Consider the following 25,989-nt stretch of genomic DNA (forward strand, 5'->3'; position numbering starts at 1 on the left):
ATGTCAACCTGTGTTAATAATTATCGCAATTATGGTTCTGCTTTTTCCAATGTTTCTTGTGTATTCTTTGCGTTTTTATATAAGTTTGAATGAGACAAAAAGTTACTAAAAGTATGTATATTACGTGTCCCGTTAGAAACTTTTATTTTTTTTAAAGACTATACCGGAAGTGTAAGTGTGTTAGATTGTGGCAGCCTTTACTCTTGGCGTAATAGCACTACACTGCTCTCTGGTGGTCACAATTTGTAGCTACACCCACGTGTTTCAGCTGCATAGAAATCTGTATAAAAACTGCAGAAGCGTTCAGGGTTACGTCATCAAAGGAGTTCGCTTCTGTGCTAGCCAGGCTCGTAGCAGCTCTAAATGTTTTCGAGGAGTTGTACGATAAACGTTCAAAAGAAGAAACGAGTCCGTAACAAACTAATTTCAGACCTTCAATGGCGTCCATGTATTTTTTAACAGTGGTCATATTCAGAGCGCGTGTGTTTCTGCCTCCTAGCGGCCGTAATGAGTAACTACAACGTCATCGGTGTAGCGCCAGACAAAGTTACACAGAGCAAGTATATCCGGTTAAAACATCCAAAATAAAACTTGGAATTAATGACGTGTAATTTTAAGTTTTAACTGGCTTCTAATAATAAATAATAAATATAATCATACACATAAAAACACAATAAATAGGAAATGCAGAAAAGTAAAAAAAAAAAAAAGCAGTTTGTTGAGTTTTGGCTGCAATTTTGTACTTTCGAGGAAAATCCAGAGAGAAATGGACATAAAAGGTGAGTATCTGATATGAGTATATAGTTGTGGCGAAAACCAAAATTAAAACACTCCAACAGCCATCAAAATGAAGTGAAATAAACTTCAACATGTAAAAAGGGATGGATGAAACAGCCAAACTAAATAATCAAACTTTATTTATATGGCACTTTTCATACAAGTCGAATGCTTTCATAATACAGTAAAAGAAGAATAAACTGTTAAAAAACAGTCCAATAATCAAAGAAAAAATGAACAATAAGAGACACAAGCCAAAAAAAAAAAAATACAATATACTACACAAAGTAAATATATATATATATAGTAAAATGCGCATTTTAAAATGCTTTTGTGATTTAACAGAAAAAAAACAAAAATCAAACAAACCATTGTTTTATTCTGATATTTCCGTCTTTGGTGTTTTTAAAATCCCACCAACAAATAGTAAACATATATTTTTACCAGACGTGTTTAAATAAACTGTAATAAAAGTTGCGCTGCAGTACCGCCGCATGACCGCGAGGGGCAGCATCGTCACTGTTTACAGCTGCGGAGCAGCAGGCAGCACGAGCTCCTGGCTTGGTAGCGTGGAGTAGAAACCAGACACACAGAGAGGAGGTCGCTGGAGGAGCGTTGAACAAAAAAAAGTTACAGAAACTCGCAGGGGAGCCGATCCACCGTGTCTCGTTTACACGGTGACCGTCGACAGACTCGGGAGGTAACTATTTGTTGATATGAAACAGTCGCGCGGAGCGGAAAACAGCGTTTAGCTCGCGGACTTGTGCATGGTCGCGAGCTAGCTAACGGTTAGCTGCGGGTGCTACTTAGCTCGCTGGCTAGCGAGGTCCAGCCCAAAAGTTGTTTACCTCGAGTTGTGGATTTGCGGTCTTTCCCCCTCCGGAGCTTCTCGCGACTTTTCTCCGGGGTAAGAAAGTAAGGACCAAAACTTCACACTGGATTTAACACCGTGCGCTGTTAGGAAACTAGCAGGATGTCCGCCGAGGTTGAGTGTAGTCAGGTCGACCCGGGTTTGACAGCGGCCAGCTCCAACGGAGCGGAGAAGAAGAACCACAACAACTCCGAGGGGGCTCTGCTGCAGAAAGAACCGGAGGAGCAGGGGCGGAGGGGCTCGGAGAAACAGCCGGGGGACGGCCCCGGCTCCGAGGCGGCCAGGAGCCCGACGGACACGCACAAGAAATGCAAAGAAAACGATAAAGAAAACGACCAAAGCGTCAGCGCCGACCGACTCGGAGACGGTGAAGAGGAAAGTTGTTGAAGCTCCTCCGCCGAAAGTCAACCCGTGGACGAAGAGGACCACCGGCAGGGTGGCGGTCCACAGCATAAACTCCAGCTCCCAAGAAAAAGGTGAGACGGCTGTAAATACCTGCATGAGGGGCAGATTAAACTTTTAAAGCACACAGCATACACCCCTTCCCCCTCCCCCAGCTCTTCCCTGCCTCTCCTCCCCCTCCCCCTCCTCTCCTCCATCCTGCACCAGCCTGCACGTTGTTCAGCACTTTTGACAGCTTCGCTGCAGGGAAATCCACATTGATCTCCGCCGCACGGCTCGGTCATACCTCATTAGGGCTTATTGAGAGCCGAACGAAGTGCACACACTTAAATGTCAGGGCGGCCGAGAGGTGTTGATGGTGGCATACTTTGCCCCATCCCCCCCCCCCCCCTCCTCCTCCGTGCTCGGATTGCTCCGGAGCACCACGTGTTGATCGCTGACAACCGCTACTTCTTTAGCTGCTCCCAGGCTAACTCTCCGGCGACAAGAGGGCCGGAGCTCGTGTCGGGAAACGGAGGCACAGGTGAAGCTCCCGCGTGAGCCTGAATCGGCCTGGAGCCGGTGCTGAAGGGTGAAGTCGGTGGGACAATAAATGGAGCAAAGCTAAGGCAGCCACGCTAGCTGCTACTGTACAGGCACGTTTTTTTTTTTTTTGCATGTCCAATGGCCGGGCTGCCTGCAGTTCCTCCCACCAGCCAGCTCCTCACTCACCAGTGAAAGCGCAAGTATGCGAACAAGGTGGTTGAACATGTGGTGGAGATAAAGTGGGTATGGGTTTTAAACTGACTTGCTTTGCATGGCTGTTCATTCTTGGTTAGGGCCAGTAAGTAGTGTGCTATTCTAGTGCGCTAGAAAAATGATCATAATGAAAGTCCCCCCCCCATTAACCGAGCCCAGATCGCCCACTCTGACACACATTGTAAAAATCCCTGTTTTTTTTTTTATTTTTTTCCATTCATAATGATCTGGAGAAAATCAAGCAGGGTTGGAACTGAAACTAATTAGTCACTTTGTCAGTGACAGAAAATGTATGTCCATGATTAAATAGTTTCATGTGGTGCAGTGAGTTTTTCCTCATTTTGTCCAACCGACTCTTTAAAATACAAACATTTTCTCCAAAAACTGATGTGAAATCTCAACTTTGAGAAGCTGGAACCGACACGTTTTTGCTTGAGAGAAACAATTCATTGTATATCTTAATATTCGTGTGAATTAATATCCCGTCGTTGGACAATTAATCAAAGTTTTACTTTAATATATTTTTCTATATCTTATTTAAACTGAACATAAAATGTAGCAGCCAAGGCCAGAAAGCAGAACAAAACAGACGTTACAGGAGAGGTCAAGCTGAAGTTCATTTAACTTGTGTAGAAAGTCTTCTGTGACTCTGGAGGGAGCTTTTAAAATCCTGTCTGTATCAAAGTTTGGCCTTAAGGCTCCATATTTGTTGCTCAAGGCCTGCATTGAAAAGTCAGGGTGAGGAGTTTCCAAGATGGGGATGTTTAAAAGGACAGCAAAGTTCAGTGAAAGAAGCTGTCGAGCATTATGGGAAATGTAGGATCCAGAGTTTTTGAGTAAAAGTCAAGAAATCCCTTAACGAGTGTTTTTTTTTTTGGAAAACCCCTTCAATAATCAGACATCAGAATTACATTAATATACTTTCTGTCTGATTGACCAGCAAACTTGCGAATCAGCTATTATTTCAGTTTCAACATGACTCCATATTGATAAGGCTCCTGATTGATTGTGATCACGTCCATGTCTTGTACATGTGACAGATGGCTTTGAAATCAAACAGCAGCTTCGTTGAATTCAGCCCGTTCAGCTAAATTTGAGTTATGAGTGTGTGTCGGGAGCGGAGAGCGACCGCGGGGGAGCTATATTTGAAGCGCACAACTCTGGCATCATTTTACAGTGTTACTGTACAACCAGGCTGTGTGGGTGGACGTCTGCAGGCTCGCTCAGGCATACACCCATTCATGTGGAAGCCCCGGCGTCTCTTATCAGGCCGACCATCCTCTGCCGAGCGATAGGGACCGTCAGGCCGCACCGGGCCACTCCCAGCCTGCAGCAGCCCTTGCGGAGCCGCGGCCACATACCGCCGCCGGCTGTACACAAAACACCCTCAACTAATTCAGTTGTTCAGTCCCGGCGGGGGGAGGGAGGGGAGAGAGGGAGGGGAGGGGAGAGAGAGGGAGGGGAGGGAGGGAGGGAGGGGAGAGAGGGAGGGGAGATAATCTTTATTCATTCTGTACAGACAGAAATTCCCAATGCTGCCCAAACACAACACAGCAGAGCAGAGTGTGGACGATTACATGGCTTTTTAACCTCTGTGTTGAGCAACCCCTCAAGGCCAAACAACTTGCCCAAAGCTCCTGTTGCAGTCCAATTGTTGGAAAAGGATTAAAACCCTTTAAATGTAAGCCTGTCAAGCACGATTATGTCTGTTTCACTTATCGATTGTGTATCTGCAGATCAGCAAAATGCTCTGAAAGTCGTCCGCGCCAGCAAGCCCAGAACGAGAAAATCCAGCAAGGTAATGGTCTTTATTTATTTTTCTCTGGTTAAATCTTCCCTGTTAAACCTTTAAAATGTCACAAAAGTGAGATAATTTAACACAGGATCGGCATCAATATACAAGTTTTGATAATTGATCCCTGAATAATCACCATTTTGGTCTGTTTATTAATGTCTCAGCTAAAGTAAAAACATTTTAATTGAGCTATCAATCCAGACTAATAAGAAGCTGTTACCGGTGGCTGTGTTGGAGCATCTGCTTGTCTCACTTGTAAATAAACCAAGGTGTGGCTCTTTAACCACATGTTCACCTTCGCCATGTACCGAAATGCCGAATGGGAAAATCACATCTGCTGCAAGCCAAACTTTAGCTGGTTTAAAGCTGCTATCCTGAAGTCTTGTTTACTTTTCCAACCAATTCTTCCACCGCATTCGTTTAAAGTTAATATTTGTAGGGAATCACGTATTAAAAACAATAATTAAAAGATCGTAATGTGGCTGAACACAGATTGCTGACTTTAAAAAGGTAGCGATGACTGTGAAAGTGTGGATTCGCTCGGTGGATCTTTGACTCTACAGGTTCTAGTCTTTGTGTCTGGATGTGGGCCGGTTTGGTGTGACACACTAACCTGACTGTTTTTCATTGTTCTGAGGATTTTGTACATCTGCAAAAAAAAAAAAAAACTTTCTTGACTGTGGCTACTAACTATTATCATTCCTGATTAATGCGGTGATTATTAAAGTGGCACATGCCTCCATCTGTCTGACCAACAATCCAAAACCCAAAGATATTCAGTTCATTGTTGTTAAATGGCCAGGAAAAGCAGCAGTTCTGCACATTTGAGAAGTTAGAGCAGAAAATATGCACAAAATGAATTTTGGTGAGTTACACAATGTTAGAAAAATTACTCGGAGGCCAGATTCAAAATCAAACATATATTTATTCTTGCAAGACGGAGCAAATACATGTACATTCAAAGAAGGATGGCCAGCATTGCTCCCCCATCACTCCTCCATAGGGCAGCTTTTATATGTGTGACAAACAATTGACAGTCACTCCCTTTCCCTTTGTATCTGCTTTCGTATGGTAATACTGAGTTGTTTGCAGGTCACAAGATAAGGACAAGGGATAAGGGAGTCGTAGATTAGATGCGGAAAATAAAACAAAAGGAATTCTCCAGGAGTCACTTGCATATAAGAGTAAAAAACAAAAGAAACCTTTCGGAGCCACTTGATGAGAAACTTTCCAGGAGTCACTTGCAAATAAGAGTAAAAAACAAAAGAAACCTTTCGGAGCCACTTGATGAGAAACTTTCCAGGAGTCACTTGCAAATAAGAGAAAGAAACCTTTCGGAGCCACTTGATGAGAAACTTTCCGGAGCCACATGCAGACAAGAAGAAACAATCTTTTTTCTTTCCATCACACAACTTGTATTTGTTTGCAAGAAAACTCCACAGTGCACTTTTAATTCCTCGTCAACAAAACCAAGGGCACACCGGAAAATTTAAGCCCATTTTTTACTTCTCCTTATTTACACACAGGCCAACACAAAATTACTGTTAAATTCAGTTTTTCGTGTATTTTAAAGCTGTTTTATACATTAATAAGTATCGTAAACACAATGATTTTCAGTTATTAGTTGACAAACAATAAATTGTAGACAAACTTTAAATTATAAATCTGGATGACGCTCTAGTTGGGATCTGATATTAAGAATTTGCACTTTAATGGTGATCAGAGGATGTCGCTGTACGATTTTCCATTTAAAGAAAGTGGATTTTTTTGTTTTTGTCTGCGATTCAGGAGAAGTGGGACAAAAACTTTTCGGTCAGCACACATGCATCAGTGAGCGTTGTTTAAAAGCCACATCCCCCTGAAGGATGTGACTTCCATCAGTCCCGTAAACCACAGCAAAGAACGGCCTCATGGGTAATACACCTGGCGATTGTGATTAAAATATCAGCGTGCCAGTTTTTATTTGTTTAGTCTGCCCACCTGACTGCAGCCCCTCGTCCGTCTGACCTTGATCTCATATCAGTTTGTCCAAATTGACAGCAGTGACGGCGGTGGAAAGCCACTGCCCGTTTATCGTCATTGTTTGCAGTTCCCCCCGCGGACCGGAGCATTGACCTCCTTTCTCTGTTACCAGAAAGCCACTTCAGCTCCACCTGACCCGACCGCACAGCGTTGCATCTTACCTGATCCACGCGGATCGACTTGTGATGTGAAACGATGAGTTTGTTGTTGTTGTTGTTGTTGATGTTGTCGTTTGTCTCCTTAACTTTCACAGTCAGGTGACTTCAGTGACATCACAAACTGGCCCACACCTGGAGAGCTGGCCAAAGAGGTATGACGTGTGTGTGTGTGTGTGTGTGTGTGTGTGTGTGTGTGTGTGTGTGTGTGTGTGTGTGTGTGTGTGTGTGTGCGCGCGTGAGTGAGAGTGAGAGTGTGAGAATCAGACGTATTTAAATAATTTATACAGAGTGCTTGTTTCCTGTTCATGGAACAGGCCGAGAAGCTTTTCTGAGATCTGCTCACTAGATCGAACACTAACAACATTCAGGATTTCACTCTGCAGAGCGCCTTAAATGCCGATTCGCTGTAAAAAAAAAAAAAAAAAAAAATTCCCAGCGGCTCGGTCAAAATGTATTGACTCACAAAAAGTGCAGAAACAAAGTGCAAAATCTGCGTAACACCCAGTAAACACAGGACACTTGAGTGTGTTCTTGAACTAGTAAAACCTCCTTCTTCCTCCAGTCTGAGGCAGAGGAGAGAATTAAAAGCCTTTATTTAGTCACGCGTATTAGCGGTTGTGTTTTTCTTGTTTAAACCCCAATGAAGACCTCATGAGGTAAAAACACCAAATAAAGGTTTTCAAACCAACTTAACTCCTAAAAATACAAAGTGACAACAGTGAAAATATAACTTTCGTTTTGAGGAACTTGGACATATTTAAGCTGCTTTAAAGTCAACTATAAATACAAAAGAAAATATGTCAAATAGATCCTTAAAATGAAGCAATATTTACTGAAAACTGAGACTGAGGTTAAAAAAAAAGAAGAGAAAAGACAGTGAAAAACTAAACAGCACATTTTTTTACCAACTTCATATTCAAGCAGACAATTGATCTGTGATTGATGTTGTTATTGGTACAGAAGCAGACTTAAATTTGAATCGTCGTTTGACAAAGAAGATTGGGAGGCTGTAGCTCAGTTAGTAGAGTGGGTTGCACACTAATTGGAAGGTTGGCGGTTCAATTCCAGCTCCTCCTGTCCACATGCCTAAGTGTCCTTACGCTGGACCCTAAAATTGCTCCACCATTGGTGTGTTGTAAGTCGCCTTGGATAAAAGCATCAGCTAAATGTAATGTAAAAGATTCAAAGCAGAAATGAGGCAATTGTAGGTCTACATTTGAGTTAGATTATGTTTGAATTGTCAAAAAAAAAAAAAAAAAAAGATAATAAATTGTCTGTGAACGTGTTAAATATTTGAAAAAGGCATTCATGTAAGAATAAAAACGCCACGTGGGATTAAAACCCCGGTTTTCGGTCGTCTTTGCAGCAACAACAAAATGTCCTCAACAACAACGGAAAGAAGCCTCCCTCCTCGCGCAGAGAGAAAGAGAAGAGGAGAGAGCGACCGGAGAGGAAATCCGAGAGCAGCCACGACGGCGGCGAGAGCAAAGAGAACCAGGAGGCTCAGCTGGACCCGCTGGGAGAGCTGCCCAAAGACGGAGAGACGAAGGCGGGACAGGACGCCAAGAGCGCCAGCCTGAAGAAGAGGGGCGGTGAGGGTGAGTTTTCTCCCCCCGTCGGTTGAAGCGCGTCAAACACTTCAAATCATCCGATAAGAGCGTCCCGATCGAGATTGATTCATGCACATTTCATCATTGTCTCGTGAAACTAATTATCTCCTGAATGTTTAAAAAAAAAAAAAACTTTTTTTTTTTTTTTTTTTTTAACTGACTTCAAACTATTTTCAGCCCTAAAATCCCCTTTAACCAAATTTGGAGATGGGTGGGGGTTTTTTTTTCACTTGACTGTGACGATTTGTATTCTTCGTGGTAGAAGGAGCACGTTAATAACTGGACTGATCACTGTTGGTAATCCGCTGGTTGGTGCATGCTCTGCTGTGGTAATCTTACGTGTTGCACTGTCTGTGATTCACTCCCATCTTCATTGATCTCTAAAGAGAAATAACAGGCGCCGATCGAGCGTGTCAACCAGAGATGAAGTGAAGAGTTTGGTTCCGAAATGAGACCAAAACATCTTTTAATAAACCTTTTTAGATGCGAGAAAAAGGCCCTAAAATGTTGCTGAAAATGGGTTTTTACTAAATAGTCTGATTGGAATCCAAAATGCTTTAAAAAAAAAAAAAACACAAGTAATACAAATAAAGTGGTGCAAATATGTCTTCCTTCACAATATTATGAGGACCTTCCCACAACTGTCTAGAAGTAATCAATAGTTGTTGACGGATCTAATGCAACCCAATGAAAGGTGCCTTTAGTAGGAATTCTGGAGCTTTCACTTATATCACCGTTTTCTTCAGCAGATGAAGTTTGCCGTCAAATTGCAAATATGTCTTTGAGCACTTTGCTTCTCTGTCCCAACAAAAATTCCCTTGAAATCCGTTAAAGGAATAGTGCAACATTTTGTGAGATGCGATTCAGCGCTTTATTTCTAACAGTTGAATGAAAGGATTGATTCCATTCTCGTGTCTTGAGTGATACGTGAGGAGCTTCAGCGAGTTTAACTTCAGAGTTCACCTACCAGCACCTCTATCGGTTATTCCAGCAAAAACAATACAAATATCGTAATTTCTTGTAAAAATGGAGGATATAATGTGTTCTAATTGGATGATGAGCTTTAGATTTGATAGAAGGCACATTTAATTGCCTTTGGTCAGAGTCATGCTAGCTGTTTTCACTCGTTTCCAGTCTTTATGCTAAGCTAACCATCTGCTAACTGTATTTACCAATATATTAGAATTCGTCATTACGTCCTACAAAGTAGAAAAAAAAAATCTCACAAACAGGACTGAAGCAGCCTCCGAGGAAGAGTTAGTAATATCACCACGATTTATACATTTTATATGATCATTTTAAAACCATTTAAATTCTCAACATAATGAGGTGTTCCTGGAGAAAATGTGTGCAGGACATTAGTCCCAAATCTCTTGAACGCACCCCAGAATAAAGAGTTGAGCAAAACCCTGAAATTATTTAGATAGAAATTCTTGAGTTTTATGTCAAAGTGAGCGTTTGAAACACGACCCAGTGAGAGTTTAGTCGTCCTCCATCTTCATCTTCGAGACACAGGTTGATGAAACTTGATTGATGGTTGAAATTTGTTCCAAACTGGATATTTTTTGTTTTTTGGAGGGGGGGGCGGGGGACAAAACTCTTCAAGCTCTGTTTTCGGTGTGCAATCATCGCTAGGTAACAAACGTAAGTGGGTTTCTCTGCCACTGGAGGATGCGTCCCGGGACGACGGCGACAGGACGCCCGGCGGGGGCCCGGCACGCTCGGACGCAGAGCCCAACAGCGACTTGCCCGATCCCACGTCGCCCAATCAAACGCTGCATAATAACAGGGCGCATGATAGCAGCAGGAGTAAGTCGCTGTCCTCTCTTCACGCCTCTGTTTTGCTTCTGCACTCGCCGGCTTGCTGTTTGTTCTTTAACTCTCCCATATCACTTCGTGTTTTCTCAAAACATTTCTTGGCATCTGCCTTTCACAGCAGTTACGAGCTGATTTTTTTCCCCCCACAATGCACGGCAAAGTAAAAACACGGCTGCTGATGTTTTTATTCACGTTAACTCTGGTGATTCAAAGTTTATTCGACCTCTCAGCCGACGTCACTTATCTGAATTTAAAGAAGAACATTTTGTTTTATCCAAACCCCGGGATTTATTTTAAATTTGTTTTTTTTCAAGCAATTTTATCGTTTAAAAAAAAAAGAAATTGGACACCAACTTTAGTTCTGAGATGTGGTGAAAGAGAAGAGTCCCAGCAGAGCGAAGAGAAATAAGAAATCGGATGATCACACAGATTTAAATAATCCCCAGTTTTATCACACTTATTTGGGAGAACAGGAGAAAATTTAAGAAGGTGGCTTCTGGGTTGAAATGCCTACGAGGAACCGCAGTGTCGGCGGTTTTTAGTCCATTTGATTCAGTGACATTTGTTTCTTATCATTACCATCTACTTCCACAAAATAAATACTTAATAATAAAAGTAATACCAAATTTACTCATCAGAGCTAAAACAAATAGTCATTTATTTTATTAATTGATCTACCTACAACTACTTTTAGGATTATAAGCTGATTGTTTTAATCATTTTTGGAGCATAGATGCCAAAGATTTAAGGTTTTAGCCTTGAAAGTAGAAGTCATAGCTGCTGGTTCATGTCATAAATACTATTAAATTGAATATATTTTGATGCTGGACTGTTGGTTGAATAAAACAAGACATATGAAGTAGTCAGCTTGGATTTCAGGTAATCTTGATGGTATTTTTTTTTTTTAATTATTGTTTCAACTTTCAGTTAATCAAACAATCAGTTGTGATTAAAAAAATAAATAATCAGAATTATCAAATACAACAACATATCAAGTTATAACCTTCAATAAGTGTCTCAGAACATCTGACTACTGATGATATTTCTTACAACCTGTGTGATCATTTGATAGCCCCCCCCCACACCCTCTTTCTCCTCCTCCCAGAGACCCAGTGCTACATGAAATACACACATAGTATCTGACTTGAGTGTTTTTTCATTCCCAGGTTGGAGAAGAGAGCCGCGGGACTTTGGGGACGACGCCGCCAGCGTCCGGAGTGACAGCAGCAGCGTTCGCGGAGGAATACGAGGCCGAGGGAAAGGTCGCGGACGCGGGAGAGGTCGCGGGCGAGGTGCGAATTTGAGTTTTACACCATTATCACCTAAGAAAATGCGTTGTAATCGACAGTCGATTCATGTTTTTTTGGGTTTTTTTTTTTAACTTTGGCGGACGTCTTTCCTCGTCATCGCTTCGGAGGATGTATCTCATCATTCTCTTGTATTTGTCCCGCTCCTTCAGGTCGGTATGAATACTTCCGGGACTCTCAGTCATCCGACGGCTCTGGGCAGGGCCCCTCAGAGTTCGGCACCAACATGGTTTACTACTACGACGACGGCAGCAAGGTCCAGATGTACACGGTGGATGAAAAGCTTCTGAAGGAGTACATCAAACGGCAAATGTAAGTCGTGGAGGTTTTTTTTGTGTGTGTGTGTGTTTTGTTTTTTTTCCAATTCAGGAGGAAAATTCTGCCGAGAACCGACACGTGTACAACTGGCGGCTCTCATATAGGTTTCGATACCACCGGGAGAAATTAATAATATACTCACAACATGTTCACAGCCTGACCCACAAAACCTATGAAATACAAATTCTGTTATTTAATATATATTTTAATATATATTGTTCACGATTCCACACTTTTGATTAACACTTCAAACGTAACCGCATCGAGAACTTGTTTATAATCAGACATTTATACAGTTAATTTTCTACTTTATTCTCGTGGCTGGCCAAGAAAAGATGAAATGATGAATCGTCAATACAAAGCCGTGTCATTTTCTTCTTCAAAACTGCTTTCTTAACTGTTTTCTTTGTTTCAAATTCCACAGCTTACATATAAAATGCAATTTTCATCACATTTTCTTCACTCGGTTTTCAGCTTTCTACATATAAATAATAACTGCAACTCTTCTGATAATGGATTAATATTTTGAGTCCCTTCTACAAGTAAAATTCAGGGCTTATAACTTCTTAAATGACAAGATTTATTGCTTTTGTTGGTTTTATTTGATAGAAAATTGAGTATCTTCAAGTTCAGGATCACTTCAGCATTTTTCTCTGATTTCTGTTATTTTCTTTTTAGTCAAATGATTAATTGATCAATCTGAAAAATAACCAGCAGATTAATGAAAATAATAATTCGCCCTAAATGCAAGAAATATGCAAAAAAATATAAGGTGAACTAATTCATTTCATTGTATTAAGTGCCATCATGGGACTTTCTTTTGCCTTAATATATAAAATATCTCAAAGTTTTCATTTGTTTTGGATCCAAATATTGAAGCTACCACTTAAACAACTAGATTTTAAGCCTTTCCTCCATGTCTCCTGATGATATTTGATGAGGGAAAATTAATCCTTCGAAAAGTGACTCAGCTAAAGCTCTTTAATTAATCAGCTCTTCAGTGACTACGGTTGATGGAAAATAGCAGCCGAGGTGGAAAATTTAAAATCAAAGATGAATTTGCACCACCAGCCCGTGTAGAGTTGAAACAGGTAACACGGGTGTGAGCTTGTCTGATTGATCCACTGTTGAGCAATAAACAGAGCAGAGTGATGTCAGTAGACGTCCTCTGGGGTTCGGTGCGGCCTGCAGGGGGCAGCGTGCGCTCTGTGTCGGTCCCGCCCGACAGCCCTGGCCTCATTACAGATCAGACTCCCGAATGGTGGAGTTGAGGGTGAGGTGAGCTCCTAAATATAGTCTGAGTGCTTTGGAGGGGGGGGGGGACAGGCCATGAATTATATGCAGGCCTGAGCAAGGATGTGAGGGGAAAAAAAAAAACTGTTTGAGGGGGAGAGGGGGGAGGAAGGGTGAGGGAGGATACCGAGGGGGGACATGCTTGTCTTTTCCTCTCTCGTCTCTCAGCGTTATTCAGGCTGCTCACTCAGCCGACTCTACTCCTACATACCGCCTACAGGCTGAGCCTGACGTACCGACGTGTGTGTGTGTGTGTGTGTGTGTGTGTGTGTGTGTGTGTGTGTGTGTGTGTGTGTGTGTGTACGCAAAAGTATGTCATGGTGACTCTTAAGTGGTGCGACAAGCACAGACAGGGAGCTTTTCCCGTCGAGCTTTGGTGCTCCAGTCAGAATGTTTTAGGATTATAAAAGCACTTATTTCTTATCGTTTAAATGATGACATCTCAAAAGAAACACATTTGTCTTCTGCCTGCGTCCGTCACGAGGTATTGAGGCGTTGGACCTCAGCGCTTGACCGAAATGTGTCAATCACGAGCTGTCAAGATGTTGTTGAACGTAAGGACAAATCTGGCATCTTGTTTAGATTTATTTTGACGGATGAATCCCAGTTTAAATCAAATTCAGACCGTTTTCCAGATCATGAGCTGCTTCCTTGTTTAACTTTTGACTGCTTTGGTGCATGTTAAATACAAATTAAGGGATTTTGTAGAGAAAAATGTGCAAAGGGAGGCATAAGTAACTTCTTAATAACGGATGCTTTTTATGGTCCTCCTTTGGTGGAAAGATTGTTCTGATTGTGTGAAATCGTTTATAATGAAATGACTCGATGAGCACTAAATGCATTGTTTTGCACTCCTCCAGCGAGTACTACTTCAGCCTTCACAACCTGGAGCGTGACTTCTTCCTGAGGAGAAAAATGGACGTGCAGGGCTTCCTCCCCATCTCCCTCATCGCCAGCTTCCACAGAGTGCAGGCTCTCACCACCGACATCAGCCTCATCATGGAGGTAATGTCACGTCATCGCTTTACAACTTTACGCACCACACAGACGACGTTGCTTTTAAAGAGCGTTGAATTGCCCCCGTTTGAATAAATCCTGCTCTCCAGGCTCTGAAGAGCAGCAAAGAAGTGGAGCTGGTGGACGACCGGGTTCGCTGTAAAACGGAGCCGGAGCGCTGGCCCATCCCCGCCCTTCCCGTCGTGGGTTCCCCTCACACCGACTTCTCCCAGCTCATCAACTGCCCCGAGTTTGTTCCTCGACAGACCCTCAGCTCCACAAACTCTGGTGAGTGTTCAACTCTTTGTAAACATCGAAACGCAGAATTAAAGCCGGTGATATTCTGTGTCGGGTTTATCCAAAGCCTGCTACGCATCTCGATCCTTTCTGCACACCTGCATACTCAAAAAGGCAATTTAATCCCTCGTCAGCTGTACCATCGTCCTCCATCATTTTCCAAAACCTAAACCAGAAACACACCAGTGTTCCCTCATTACCATGAATTCACGCTCTCGAGTTTATTTTGTCCGCTGCCCCAAATAATCACTCGAGCAGCAAATGTGGATTAATCGGAGCTGTAAATGGTCCCCATCAAACACTATTTCCTCATGTTACTACGGCCCGGACATTACTGCCTCTTTTTGGTAAATAAAACGATATATTTGTGAGCAATTTTTTTTTTATATTTATGTCTTCAGTTGGATCAGTTTATTATTCCAGCAGTTAACCTGGCCAGCAGTTTAAATGATGGCTTATTTACCCCCAAAATGATCAAGACGTCTCAGCATTTGCTGTTATTTTCTCGGTACGTCACCAAACACGTAATATTTATCGGGCTGCAGTTGGTCGATTTGAAAACGTGCGCACGCTTTCAATTTTTTTATTTTTTATTTAACCATTCTTTAAATATGATTAGAAGTTGAAGTTCAAAGACACAGAATTTTATGATTTGCTGAGATTTGAGTCTTTAACACTTCTGTACCGACGTGAGTGATGTTAAAGCCGTGCTGAAGGTCAACTGTGTGACTTGTCGGGCTTCTCAGCTTCATCCCCTGCGAAGGACGCTTCTCCCGAGTCGGAGCAGCCCGAGGTCTCGGCCGGACCCGGCTCCACGGACGACTCCAAAGACGCCTCCGCCCCGCCGCCGGACCCCGACGCCTGGATCCAGGTGGAGAAACGCCACCGACAGCCCTCCGGAAAGGCAAAGGTAGCGAAGGTGAACGGGGAAAGACGCGTCTGAGCTCTTTTCTTGTTCATTTACTCTTTACACGCGTCCCTATTTCCGTCTTTCATCCCTTCCACCATCGCTCGTCTGTGTCTTATCCCCCGTTTCCTCCTTTTTTTTTTTTCTCTGTCCTCCCTCCTCTGTCCACAAGTCTTCCCCTCCTGTCCCTCTTCCTCCATCTCTCGGCCGGCAGCATGTCAGTGATGACGTGTTTGCCGTCGCCTCTTCCCTCCCCTCAGCGCTCCCACCTGACCGCCTTCCCTCTGCAGTTGAGTACTTCCTCCTCTCACTCGCCCATCTCAAGCTTGTCCTCTGCCCCGTCTTCCCTCTGCTTCTCTTCTCTTTTATTTAATACCTCATGTTTGATCCTTTTTGCAGTCTAATGCAACAGTCGTGTAACACATCCTGTTTTTAATGAAGATTTCCATGTTCTGTTTACGTTAAAGTGGGTTTTGAGAGGTGTGGATTAACCTCATGGTCATTTCGGAGGCTGCAGTTCATGCAAAAATAATGGAAATACCTGTCAGTATAACTTTGGACCGTTTCCAGTCTTCATGTTAAGCCGACTAACTGCGCAGTTAAATGTTCATCTTGTCTGTCCCCTTTGTTAATGTCTGTGTGTTCAATGATTCATCCAGGGGGACAGCAAGCCACCTCCACCCAGCAATCAGGCTCCCCCGAAGGCCGAGCCCGACCAGGAGGAGCTGGACTTCATGTTCGACGAGGAGATGGAGCAGATGGCGCCCAGAAAGAACAAGTTCACACACTGGTCAGACGAGGACGACTCGGACTACGAGATGGATGACCAGGACGTGAACAAGATCCTCATCGTCACCCAGACACCCCCCTACCTACGAAAGCACCCCAGCGGCGACCGGACGGGCAGTCACGAGTCCCGAGCGAAGCTCACGACTGACCTGGCCAAAGCCATCAACGACGGGCTGTACTACTACGAGCAGGACCTGTGGCAGGGAGTGGAGCAGATCGAGTCCAGCAAGGTAAGATGAGCATGGAGAAGACTAACGGTGGATTAATGAGTCTTCCAGATGTGGATTTTTGTCCCTACTGTCTATTATGAATGCCAAAATCTCTATATTCGATATTTTTATTCAGAAATGGACTGGCAAACAACATACCAGGAAATGTAATTTTGCAAGTTAAATCCTTAAAAATATCAAATAATTAATTATAAAATCCACCTTATGTCAGTTCACGGCAATAATACGCTATATTTATCTTCTACACAGCTTTCCCATTAAAAAAAAAAACTGCTTATCTAAAGGAAATCAAGCCAGCATTTACTGAATGTATCTTTCATGAGTTGAAAGAAAAGCACCGACAGAAGCACTAAAATGCACACGCAACACGCATGTTACAAGTCCGTTCTGCACAAGTCGACCTTTATGTGACGCCGAAAGCAGCAGCGAGCGGGACTGGAGTTTTGTATTCATTTTGCATAGTTATATTTTTAGGTTCGCAACCATTCCCATGAAAACAATGATTTGTTTTAGATACACAGGCCGAAGTTCGACGTTTGTTCCTCCTTCCAGTCGGTGCGCAAAGTTGACACGAAACCGTTTTGACACGGTCGGTGAAAACGATCAAAGCATTTTCCTATAAAGACACAATCAAAAAAAAAAAAAAAAGTCGCACTCAGGCTCAGCACTGTTAGCACTCGCGAGCACTTTGACACAAAGACTTTGCGACAGAGCTGCTAAACCTCACACTGTGCAAAAAAAAAAGAAAAAAGGGGTGGGCCAAAATGCACGCACTATTTATCGCCTACTCTACGAGCCTCCAGACTACGTGTGTGCCACACAGCTGCTCCGACAACGGTGTGACCTGCTTTTTTTTTTTTTTTTTTTTTTTTTTTTTTTTTTTTGAAAAGCTGCCTCGTCTGCAGAAACGCTGCTTGTAAAAACGCCGAGTGTAGGTTACACAGCATTATGCAACATTACTTTATCGGCGATTTATGTTGTAATACTTCATGGCGCAGGAGCGGTACGCAGCGTTGAGATTATTTATGACCAGGAACAGAATCTTACAACGATTAAAAAAAAAAAAAAACAAAAAAAAACGGCTTAATAATTTAAAGCCAGGTTATGTTAAAAAAAAAAAAAAAAAAAAGTAGAACAATACATTACAGGTTCAATACTTCGAGTTGAATGGCTTTATTCGTCGTTTTAAATGTAATATCCTACGTTCATCAGTAAATATTGGCGTTTGCCTTCAAAAAATTGTGATTTAGAAAATTCATATATACAATAATGTCCCATGAGGTGAACTGGCGTCAATATATCACATCTCAAAAAAAAAAAAAATATTTCAAATAAAGTGTAAAAGCTAAAAGTGTTTGTTGGCTGAATGAAAGAAATTCCTCAAAAGGCCAAATGCTATCTGCTTGTTTTCAGTTTGGCCGGCTCATTCTGGGCTCAAAGGTTGTCAGTAAGGACGCCAAATGTGGGAAATGTTACGCCTGAACACACACACACACACACACACACACACACACACACACACACACACACACACACACACACACACACACACACACACACACACACACACACACACACACACACACACACACACACACACACACACACACACACACACACAGGCACACGCCAAGGCCACCTGTGTCCTCTCTCCTCCGTCTGACGCCGACGTGTAAGACTCAAAGTCTGCTGCACATCTGCCGTCACACCAGCACATCAAGTAGTTTTACCACCTTGTTGTACTGATAACGGTTTAACCAGAGTGGAAATGCAGGAATAATAATAATAATAAATGTTAATTTCATGACCCTAGAGTTTAGATTTCATCACAGTGCAACGCGGAGATAACGCAATAACGTATTCTGATAATAGTTGCACTTCTTTTAGAGCTTTGTTTCAGATTAAATCATTAATTAACAATATATTCAGACCTGTAGTGAATACCGGGAGAATTTAAACCCTTCAAGTTTCCAACGGTAAAATAAAGCAACATCACTTCTCTATTGCAACTAATAATGACGGGTTGTGAGAAGACATCAAAAAATTCATAAGCTCAAAAAAATTTGATGCCTTCCTTCCTTTTTGTTATTTTATCATGAGGAACATTTCTTATCTCTTGTCAGGTTCAAATTACATCATGTCGTGCAAACATGTTACATGTTGACTACAGTGATTTTACGGAGTTTTTTTTAAATACCGGTAAATGATTTGCATGAATGATAAATAATTGTTTAAACTGAGAAATAAAAACTCAACTAATAAGATAATAGATTTGCGCTAGAAATAAAATCTCAGCCAAACGTACTCGAGGTTTCATATCGTTGCGCGTTTAGAAATGTAAACTTCACAGATTTTCCTTCTACTCAAATGTTTATTTTTCATTTGTCTTTGGATGCTTTAGATCAGACTTTACATTTTCCAACAGCTGGTTTCTTGTAATGTTGCTGACAAACAGAACAGCAGCTGAAGTTTTTGCTCTTGTCACGGCTCTTCAGACTTTTCTTGACGTTTCCGTTCCTCAGCAGGAAGTGGACAACTTCAAGAAGCTGAACGTCATCACTAAAGATGAGTTTGACACTCTCGCCCCCAAAGTGCCCGTTGAACCGATCCAGGAAATCCCTCCTCCTCCTCTGCCAGGTGTGTTGGTGAAGGCAGTTTCATGCAAGCCGAGCATAATACAAAATACAATCTGCCGCAGTAACGCTTCTGTTTCTGATGACATGTTATTTTGTATTAGTGGGTGTTTTTGACCGTGTTGCTACGTTTGCGTTCTTTTCTCTTTAGAGACACATGTGACTCTTTTGTTTGTTTGTTTATTGATTTAAAAAAAAAAAAAAGATAATAAACATTAGGGTAAATGCGATAATTTCCCATTTATGTCAAATTGATTTCTTAAAACGGTTTTTATTTCATATTTCTTTCTGCTGCAAATGTGAAGTAACAAAGATTTTCGTGAATATTGACAATTCTGTAGTTTTTCAGAAAACCTTCAGGTTTTAGGGGGTTGTTTTTAAACAGTGCCTGCAGTTGTAGACTCTTTTTTTTAATTTTTTTTATCATGGGCTCATCAGGCTAGATAATAAAGTATTAATATTCATTTTTGTGTGTGCATGTGAACAACGTGTGTTCTCAGTGGACAGCGGAGCAGAATTGCTGGCTCACTTTCTTCCTACGACGGTCCCCGAGTTCCCCAGCGCTCATCAGCCCAGAGCCCCCAGAACGCCTCGCACCCCCGGACGCCAGGACCACAACAAGGCGCCCCGCTTCTACCCCGTCATGAAGGAGAGCGGCGCCATCGACGGACTGGTGAGCTCTCACAAAACACTCTTTTACATCTGACTTATAACGGAGAAAGATCACTAGATGGAGAGTTTCCCATTCCTGTTTGTTGCAGATAAATCTCTCTAAACAAATGGAAAACATACAAACTCATTTAAAGTTTGATATCTCGAGTACCTAAAAAGTTTCATATTTAAGTCATGTCCTACCCTGGTGTCCGTTCTAGATGTCGAGGAAGAAGAAGACTCGCCACAGCTCGAACCCTCCTCTGGAGGCGCACATCGGCTGGGTGATGGACTCCCGTGAACACCGGCCGCGCTCGGCATCCATCAGGTCCGACTGCACATTCTCAGCAAAGCTTCAGGTTTTATTGTGACTGTAGTAACGCTGCCTTTCAGGCGAACTTTCAGTTGAACTTTCAGGCGAACTTTCAGTTACACATTGTAGCACGTCTGAGCTACCGCGGGGGTTCCTTGGGGACAGATGACGCGCTCAGTCAGACGTTCGGGTGTAAAATGCCTTTATTTGCCCGGCCCACACAACAATGTCTCTGTGCAAGCGCTTCTTCCCGCCTCCTTCTCCCTGCTCCCCTTTATAGGGGAAAGCTCATCAGTTCCCATCCAGCTCAGCTGTGCTCATTCGTTCATATTCGGCTCAGCTGTGCTCATCACACCTTCCCGGCACCGTTCCCTGAACCACTCCTCCCACTCTCTACCCCCTGCAGCTGAGCTAACCACACCCCGCCACCACACACATGAAACGAGCAAAAGCAGAACTCACAAATATCGCTTCCGTCTTTCATCCGTGTACCGGCCCGTTGTTTGAGGTGTTCTGCTTGACATCTGGTCTTTATGAAAACAAGTTGGGGAAGTTGTTCACGTTGCACCGAATGCTATCGGTTGCACCTGTCTGATCTGTGGCGATCTGATGTGCACAGTTACATCTGCGTTTTCCGTCAAATTGCAGCTGCACGGTGGCCACAAAGTTCCAGAAAGAAGTTCACTTCATGGGAGGAAATGTTCAGGAACTGAACAGCTTTAGATTTATTTCAGAGATTTTTTTTTTCTGTTTTTATTACTGCCGTTCCAAAACTAAAATGCACAGCCGTGATATACCTTATAACAAAATTTGACATGCACATGTTAGCAACGTTAAAAACTTGATTTTTCATTGGCCATCTTTCCTTCCATCCCTCCGCAGCAGCTCCAACGCCTCTCCGTCAGAAGGAGCCCCGCTGTCGGGAAGTTACGGCTGCACCCCCCAGTCTCTGCCCAAATTCTGGCATCCATCCCACGAGATGCTGAGGGACAACGGCTTCACTCAGCAGGGCTACCACAAGTACCGCCGACGGTGCCTTAACGGTACGGAGACAAACGCTACTCAACCTCCCTCTGCTCTCTTACACCGTCACACACTCACAACATCCGCTGCCCTCGTTTTGTTTTTGTTTTTCCTCCAGAGAGGAAACGGTTGGGGATCGGACAGTCTCAGGAGATGAACACTCTGTTCAGGTTCTGGTCCTTCTTCACCAGGGACAACTTCAACAGGAAGATGTACGAGGAGTTCAAACAGTGTGCGCTGGAAGATGCCAAAGAAAATTACAGGTCAGGAGGACATTAGATGATGTTGAGCTCCATGCAAAATTGATGTCTGTGCATAAGATTTCCTGAGTAATTTATACAACCCAAGTTATGGTGGAGATAAGCCGTGTAGACGGCGAAGAAAAGGTGTTTTGTTTGTGCCACCTTGAGGCCCTCAAACCCAATTTTTAGAAGGAGTCCTTTAAGATCTGAAGTTCAATTGATATCAAAATTGTTCATTTACTCTCCCATCAAATCAACTGATCCTTTCACTCCTGATATTTGCGTAGAGTAAAGCTTTTGCTGCTAAAGAAAAGAAGAAAAATGTCCGTGTTATTACTTTGATCACCACCTATTTCTGCCAAAGACGACAGTATTTTTACAGACACGAGTCAGGATGGAATTAGAAATAAAAGTAAATAGAAAACGGTCGAAAAGTGCAGATATATCAATAAAATCGTGCAAATACCGTGCCAAAGAGGAGCCAAAAACCAGGAGGAACTTCATGTTAAATCTCCAAATTCATAGTTTTAACCTCACATTGACAATAATTGAATTTGTGTTCAAGTGAGCCTGAATGCCGACTTGAGGGTGTAACAAACCCTACAGCTATTTACGCAGCAGCTCACGCCAACGCAATTCAGCCAGAAAACCGGTTTACTCGTCCGCCTGGTTCCTCTGTCAGCTGCAGGAATAATCCGTGAGATAAATGTTCCCCTGTTGTGAAATGTCAGACACACATGTGGGATAATGGCTGATTAACGATCCAGAGCTTAAAGTGAAGCAGTTACATTACGTAACGTCCTGTCCGTGTAAACATACTGGTGTCTAAAGGCCAGATTGGAAGCCGAGTGTCGTTTGTTTATTTGTCTCTGGTCAGGCTGCGGGTAAATATTTGTTTTGCTGCCCCCCTCCGACCCCCTGCAGGTACGGACTGGAGTGTCTCTTCAGATACTACAGCTACGGTTTGGAGAAGAGATTCCGGTTAGATCTATTCAAGGACTTTCAAGAAGAGACCCTCAGAGACTTCGAGAGAGGTAATTAACAACACAAAGTGTCCCAAACTTCACCTGCAGCTTTCATTAGTTCAGCAAGATTTTTCAGATTAAAATCACATATTTGGTCTCTGATACAACGATGCAAACACAAACTGGGTTTTCTCCATAATGAGACAGTTTCAGACACCCGTGACTCACATAACTCCCTAACGGTTTGGCATCTATGTTTCATATTGTTTCAGGGTTACAGGAGTAAATACTACAAGACACACGGTGTAGGAAATACAAGATAAACATTCAGACCGCAATAAAACGAGAAGACAACATCTGGGAGTCACAGGAAATTTATACTTAATACTTCAAATCTAAACAAGTGCTCCCTCGGTTCCTAAAAAAACGACCCAGGAGGAAGTTACATCTTCTGAACTATTTAGCTGGAGCTTCAGCTGTTTTCCAATGCCTCTAAATAAGTCTGGAGATTATGATGATACCCACCAATGTCACTGAAAATACACGTGATGTTTATATTTATATATATTTGGTATACGAGACCTGTCCACTAATGACCGTAATACGGGAGTCAGAGGGTTTGCTAGCGACTCTGCACTTCCATAACCGTGACTTTAGTCTCACTAATGTACAGACGGATCCTCATATTCAGTGCTGGAAAGATCCCACGTTCATTCTGCACTTCCAACACAAACCATCCTTCATCACTTCATCTGATATTCAAGATATTCAACCACATGTTTAATGTCAACTTTTTCACACGAGTCATATATGAAATTGCGATGCACTATTTATCCATACTCTTGGTTTTAAACATGAAAAAATAATATCACAGCTCCTATTAATACGAATAGTTGGGTAACCCAGATTTAGTTTGAGAAGTTTGTAAACGAATAATAAACGATTTTGTAATAAAAGAGACGTTCTGCCGCTGTTGTAACACAAATGTCGCTCAGAACAACTTGCCCGGCTCATTGCCCAAGATTTTCTGAAACATTTTAAGGCTTCTCTGTTGTAAATTTCCAGACTTTGACCCAAAATCTTCATGGTGAAATCACAAATGGTTAAAAAAAAAAAAAAAACACATGTAGCACAGGAACTGACGTTGATCATGTGACATGTGCTGCGCTCCATTTATGCACAACGGTCTCTTGAACTTTTTCACCGGCCCTCGTATGTGTTAACGAAGCCATTTGTCAACACAGCTGTCCTCAGATCTGTTTACTATGTAATATTGCATTATAAATTATAAATAGTCTTGTAAACCTACTTAACCCGACTTAAAAGTTCACTTTGCATTTCCCCCCCACCTTTAACCCGCATGTGTAACTGTGTGGGAAAAAAAAACTAAGGGAAGGGAAACGAGGATTAAATTTGATTTCTCAATCTCTTTCAACACTGTGGGTGGCTCGGTGAAGCAGAATGGAGGATTGCTCGTAAAAGGCTTCAGCCACTTATTTCCAGCTGAGTTATTTCTGTGTTCATTTAAACGTTTCCCACTCCGACTGCAGAGAGCGATCTGTCAGAGAGGTGTTACTACGAAGACTGACGACACAACACAAAATGCGCTGAATTATTTTACAGGCTGAGCTCCCTTCTTTGATAATAATCAACTTTATAAATTTACGGTTCATAAATAGAATACAGAGTTGCTTGAATTAGCCAGATCAGATGGAATTTTTATGAGAAAAACGTCTCTGAAAGGGGAAAACTAAAAACAGGGCAGGCAAAACACGTCTACCCACAGACCGAGACACACCATCATGCTCGTGTTATGGCAGCACGATATAAAAATAAAAGGGGTTTAAGGTGCTGACCATGAATCAGTGTCTCAGGTTGCAGTCCGACTGCTGGAGATGTTTATTGTTTCCTCTCCGCCTTCATTTTCTTTGTCTTCTCTACTGACAGCTGCGCAGTAAAAGCCCCAAAATTACTTACTTCAACCTCCAAAGTCTCAGTGTTCATCGTTTTTACCAGTGTTTGCCAAAAATACCCAGATTTATTTAACCGTTTTTGACCTATATGATCCTAGTTGAAGAAAGTTCCATCTATTTTCCAGTGTGTGTTTTTTTTTTTTTATATTGTAAATCCAAATCTGACACTGAATGAATTTCTGCTCTTTCCAGGTCAGCTGTACGGACTGGAGAAGTTCTGGGCCTTCTTGAAATATTCAAAGATGAAGAACCACCCCATCGACCCGAAGCTGCAGGAGCACCTCTCCCAGTTCAAGAACCTGGAGGACTTCAGGGTGGTGGTGAGTTTCTGTTGGACGTGGTTTTAAGTCATTTCTGTTAACATTTATATATCATCCCCTTTTAAGTGGTTTGCGAACTTATTTACACATTGAGCATTTAAGCAGCAACATCCAGAGTTGTGTTTGTGTCCACCTGATAACTCCCAAGTTCAATATTCACTTCCTCTTAGCTCCGTTTTGGTCTCCACCACTTCCTCAGAAAGATATCTGGCTCTGAGCAGGTTGTTTACAGCTGGTTTTAGGGAGCTGCGTTTCTCGGAAGATGACGCAGCCGTTCCTTGTTATTTCATACCAGATTTGGGTGGCGATGTTGAGGCGCAGAAGCTGCCTAGAGGATGTAATCGTAGGTGTGTTTTCATGTGATGACTCGTGTGTCCGCAGCCCCCGATGGGAGAGGAGGGAGGCAGGAGGAGACGTCACTCGTCCTCGGCCGGGGACGAGGGGAGACGTCGTCGACATCCTTCCAACACTACCTCAAAACCGACGCAGGCCTCCAAATCCTCCAACGCGGCCGCTCAGCCCACCGCCACCGCCACCGCCGCCACACAGACCACGCCCAAAGATAACACCCAGAAAACAGCAGCAGCAGCAGCAGCACCCGCCCAGGGGAAGAAGATCGATGGCAGAGCCGTGAAGAAGGAAAGCGTCGCACCAAATAAATGAAGCCCCCTCCTCCTGGTGTGGGGTTTGAATCGAGGAGATGCAGAGCGAGGCGGCCGCGGCCGCGGCAGCTCTCTGCTCAGCGTTCTCTCCTTCTTCAGCGGCAAGCCATTTGGGTATGAAAAGAGAGAGAGAGAGAGACCGAGCGTGGTTGACTTCATTTTATTGTTTTTATCAGTGCATTTCATTTTAAAAGGAAGCATAGGCAGTGAGCTTGAATCTGTTCGCCTGACAGCTCAATAACGTTTACACACACACACACACACACACACACACACACACACACACACACACACACACACACACACACACACACACACACAAAAAACAAGAAAAAAAAATGCATTCCCTGCATTTTGCCTTTTTATTCTCTCAGATGCCAAACTCTTCAACGAGTACGTCGAGCCGTACAGTAACGGAAACCGCTCGGGTCTGTAAAGAGCTGTTGAACTGTGATTCTAGTTTGCCAAGATAAAAAAAAAAAAAAAAAAAAAAGATACCACAGATACTCTTGCGTGCCTTAATCTGATTCATCAGACGTCAGGAGACCGATCAGTGACAAAGTCTTCCGAATTGATTATTTGGGGTTTGAATGTGTTTAAAAGTGACACCACCTGCAGGTTTTTTTTTTTTTTTTTCTTTCGTTAACGTTAAACATCTTCCGTTTTCATCATGACAATCAAGTTGACCGCTGCAGTCATATATTTGTAAAGAAGTGACCCCAGAAGCTGCTGCTCCATTCAGTCTGGCCGACAGACGTCGCAGCTCAACTGTTGTAATTAAAAACCTGCAGGAATGATGACAAATTTATCTGGGAAGCTTTACTTTCAAGTCCCGTTTTACACCCACAGGTAGTAGTATAATTTATTGTTTTATTTTTG

At 42.7% G+C, this 25,989-nt stretch overlaps 1 protein-coding gene across 1 annotated transcript; it reads left to right on the forward strand.

Moving 5' to 3' along the window:
- The first annotated feature begins 1,328 nt into the window (after positions 1–1,328).
- Positions 1,329–25,375, forward strand: larp1b (La ribonucleoprotein 1B). The gene is given in 21 exon segments (XM_069721389.1): positions 1,329–2,001; positions 2,003–2,124; positions 4,525–4,586; positions 6,859–6,915; positions 8,130–8,361; positions 10,009–10,182; positions 11,358–11,483; positions 11,651–11,810; positions 13,970–14,114; positions 14,216–14,393; positions 15,149–15,312; positions 15,482–15,598; positions 15,969–16,328; positions 18,851–18,965; positions 19,462–19,634; positions 19,834–19,940; positions 20,808–20,968; positions 21,067–21,211; positions 22,115–22,224; positions 24,321–24,448; positions 24,830–25,375. Coding segments are annotated over 21 exon segments (3,369 nt in total). The 5' UTR covers positions 1,329–1,750; the 3' UTR covers positions 25,112–25,375.
- Positions 25,376–25,989: the final 614 nt, after the last annotated feature.

Source organism: Brachyistius frenatus, unplaced genomic scaffold (assembly GCF_029030835.1).
Source record: "Brachyistius frenatus isolate BFR_SWC_R1_liver_20210118 unplaced genomic scaffold, ASM2903083v1 Contig_263, whole genome shotgun sequence".
In the NCBI taxonomy this organism is placed as follows: domain Eukaryota; kingdom Metazoa; phylum Chordata; class Actinopteri; family Embiotocidae; genus Brachyistius; species Brachyistius frenatus.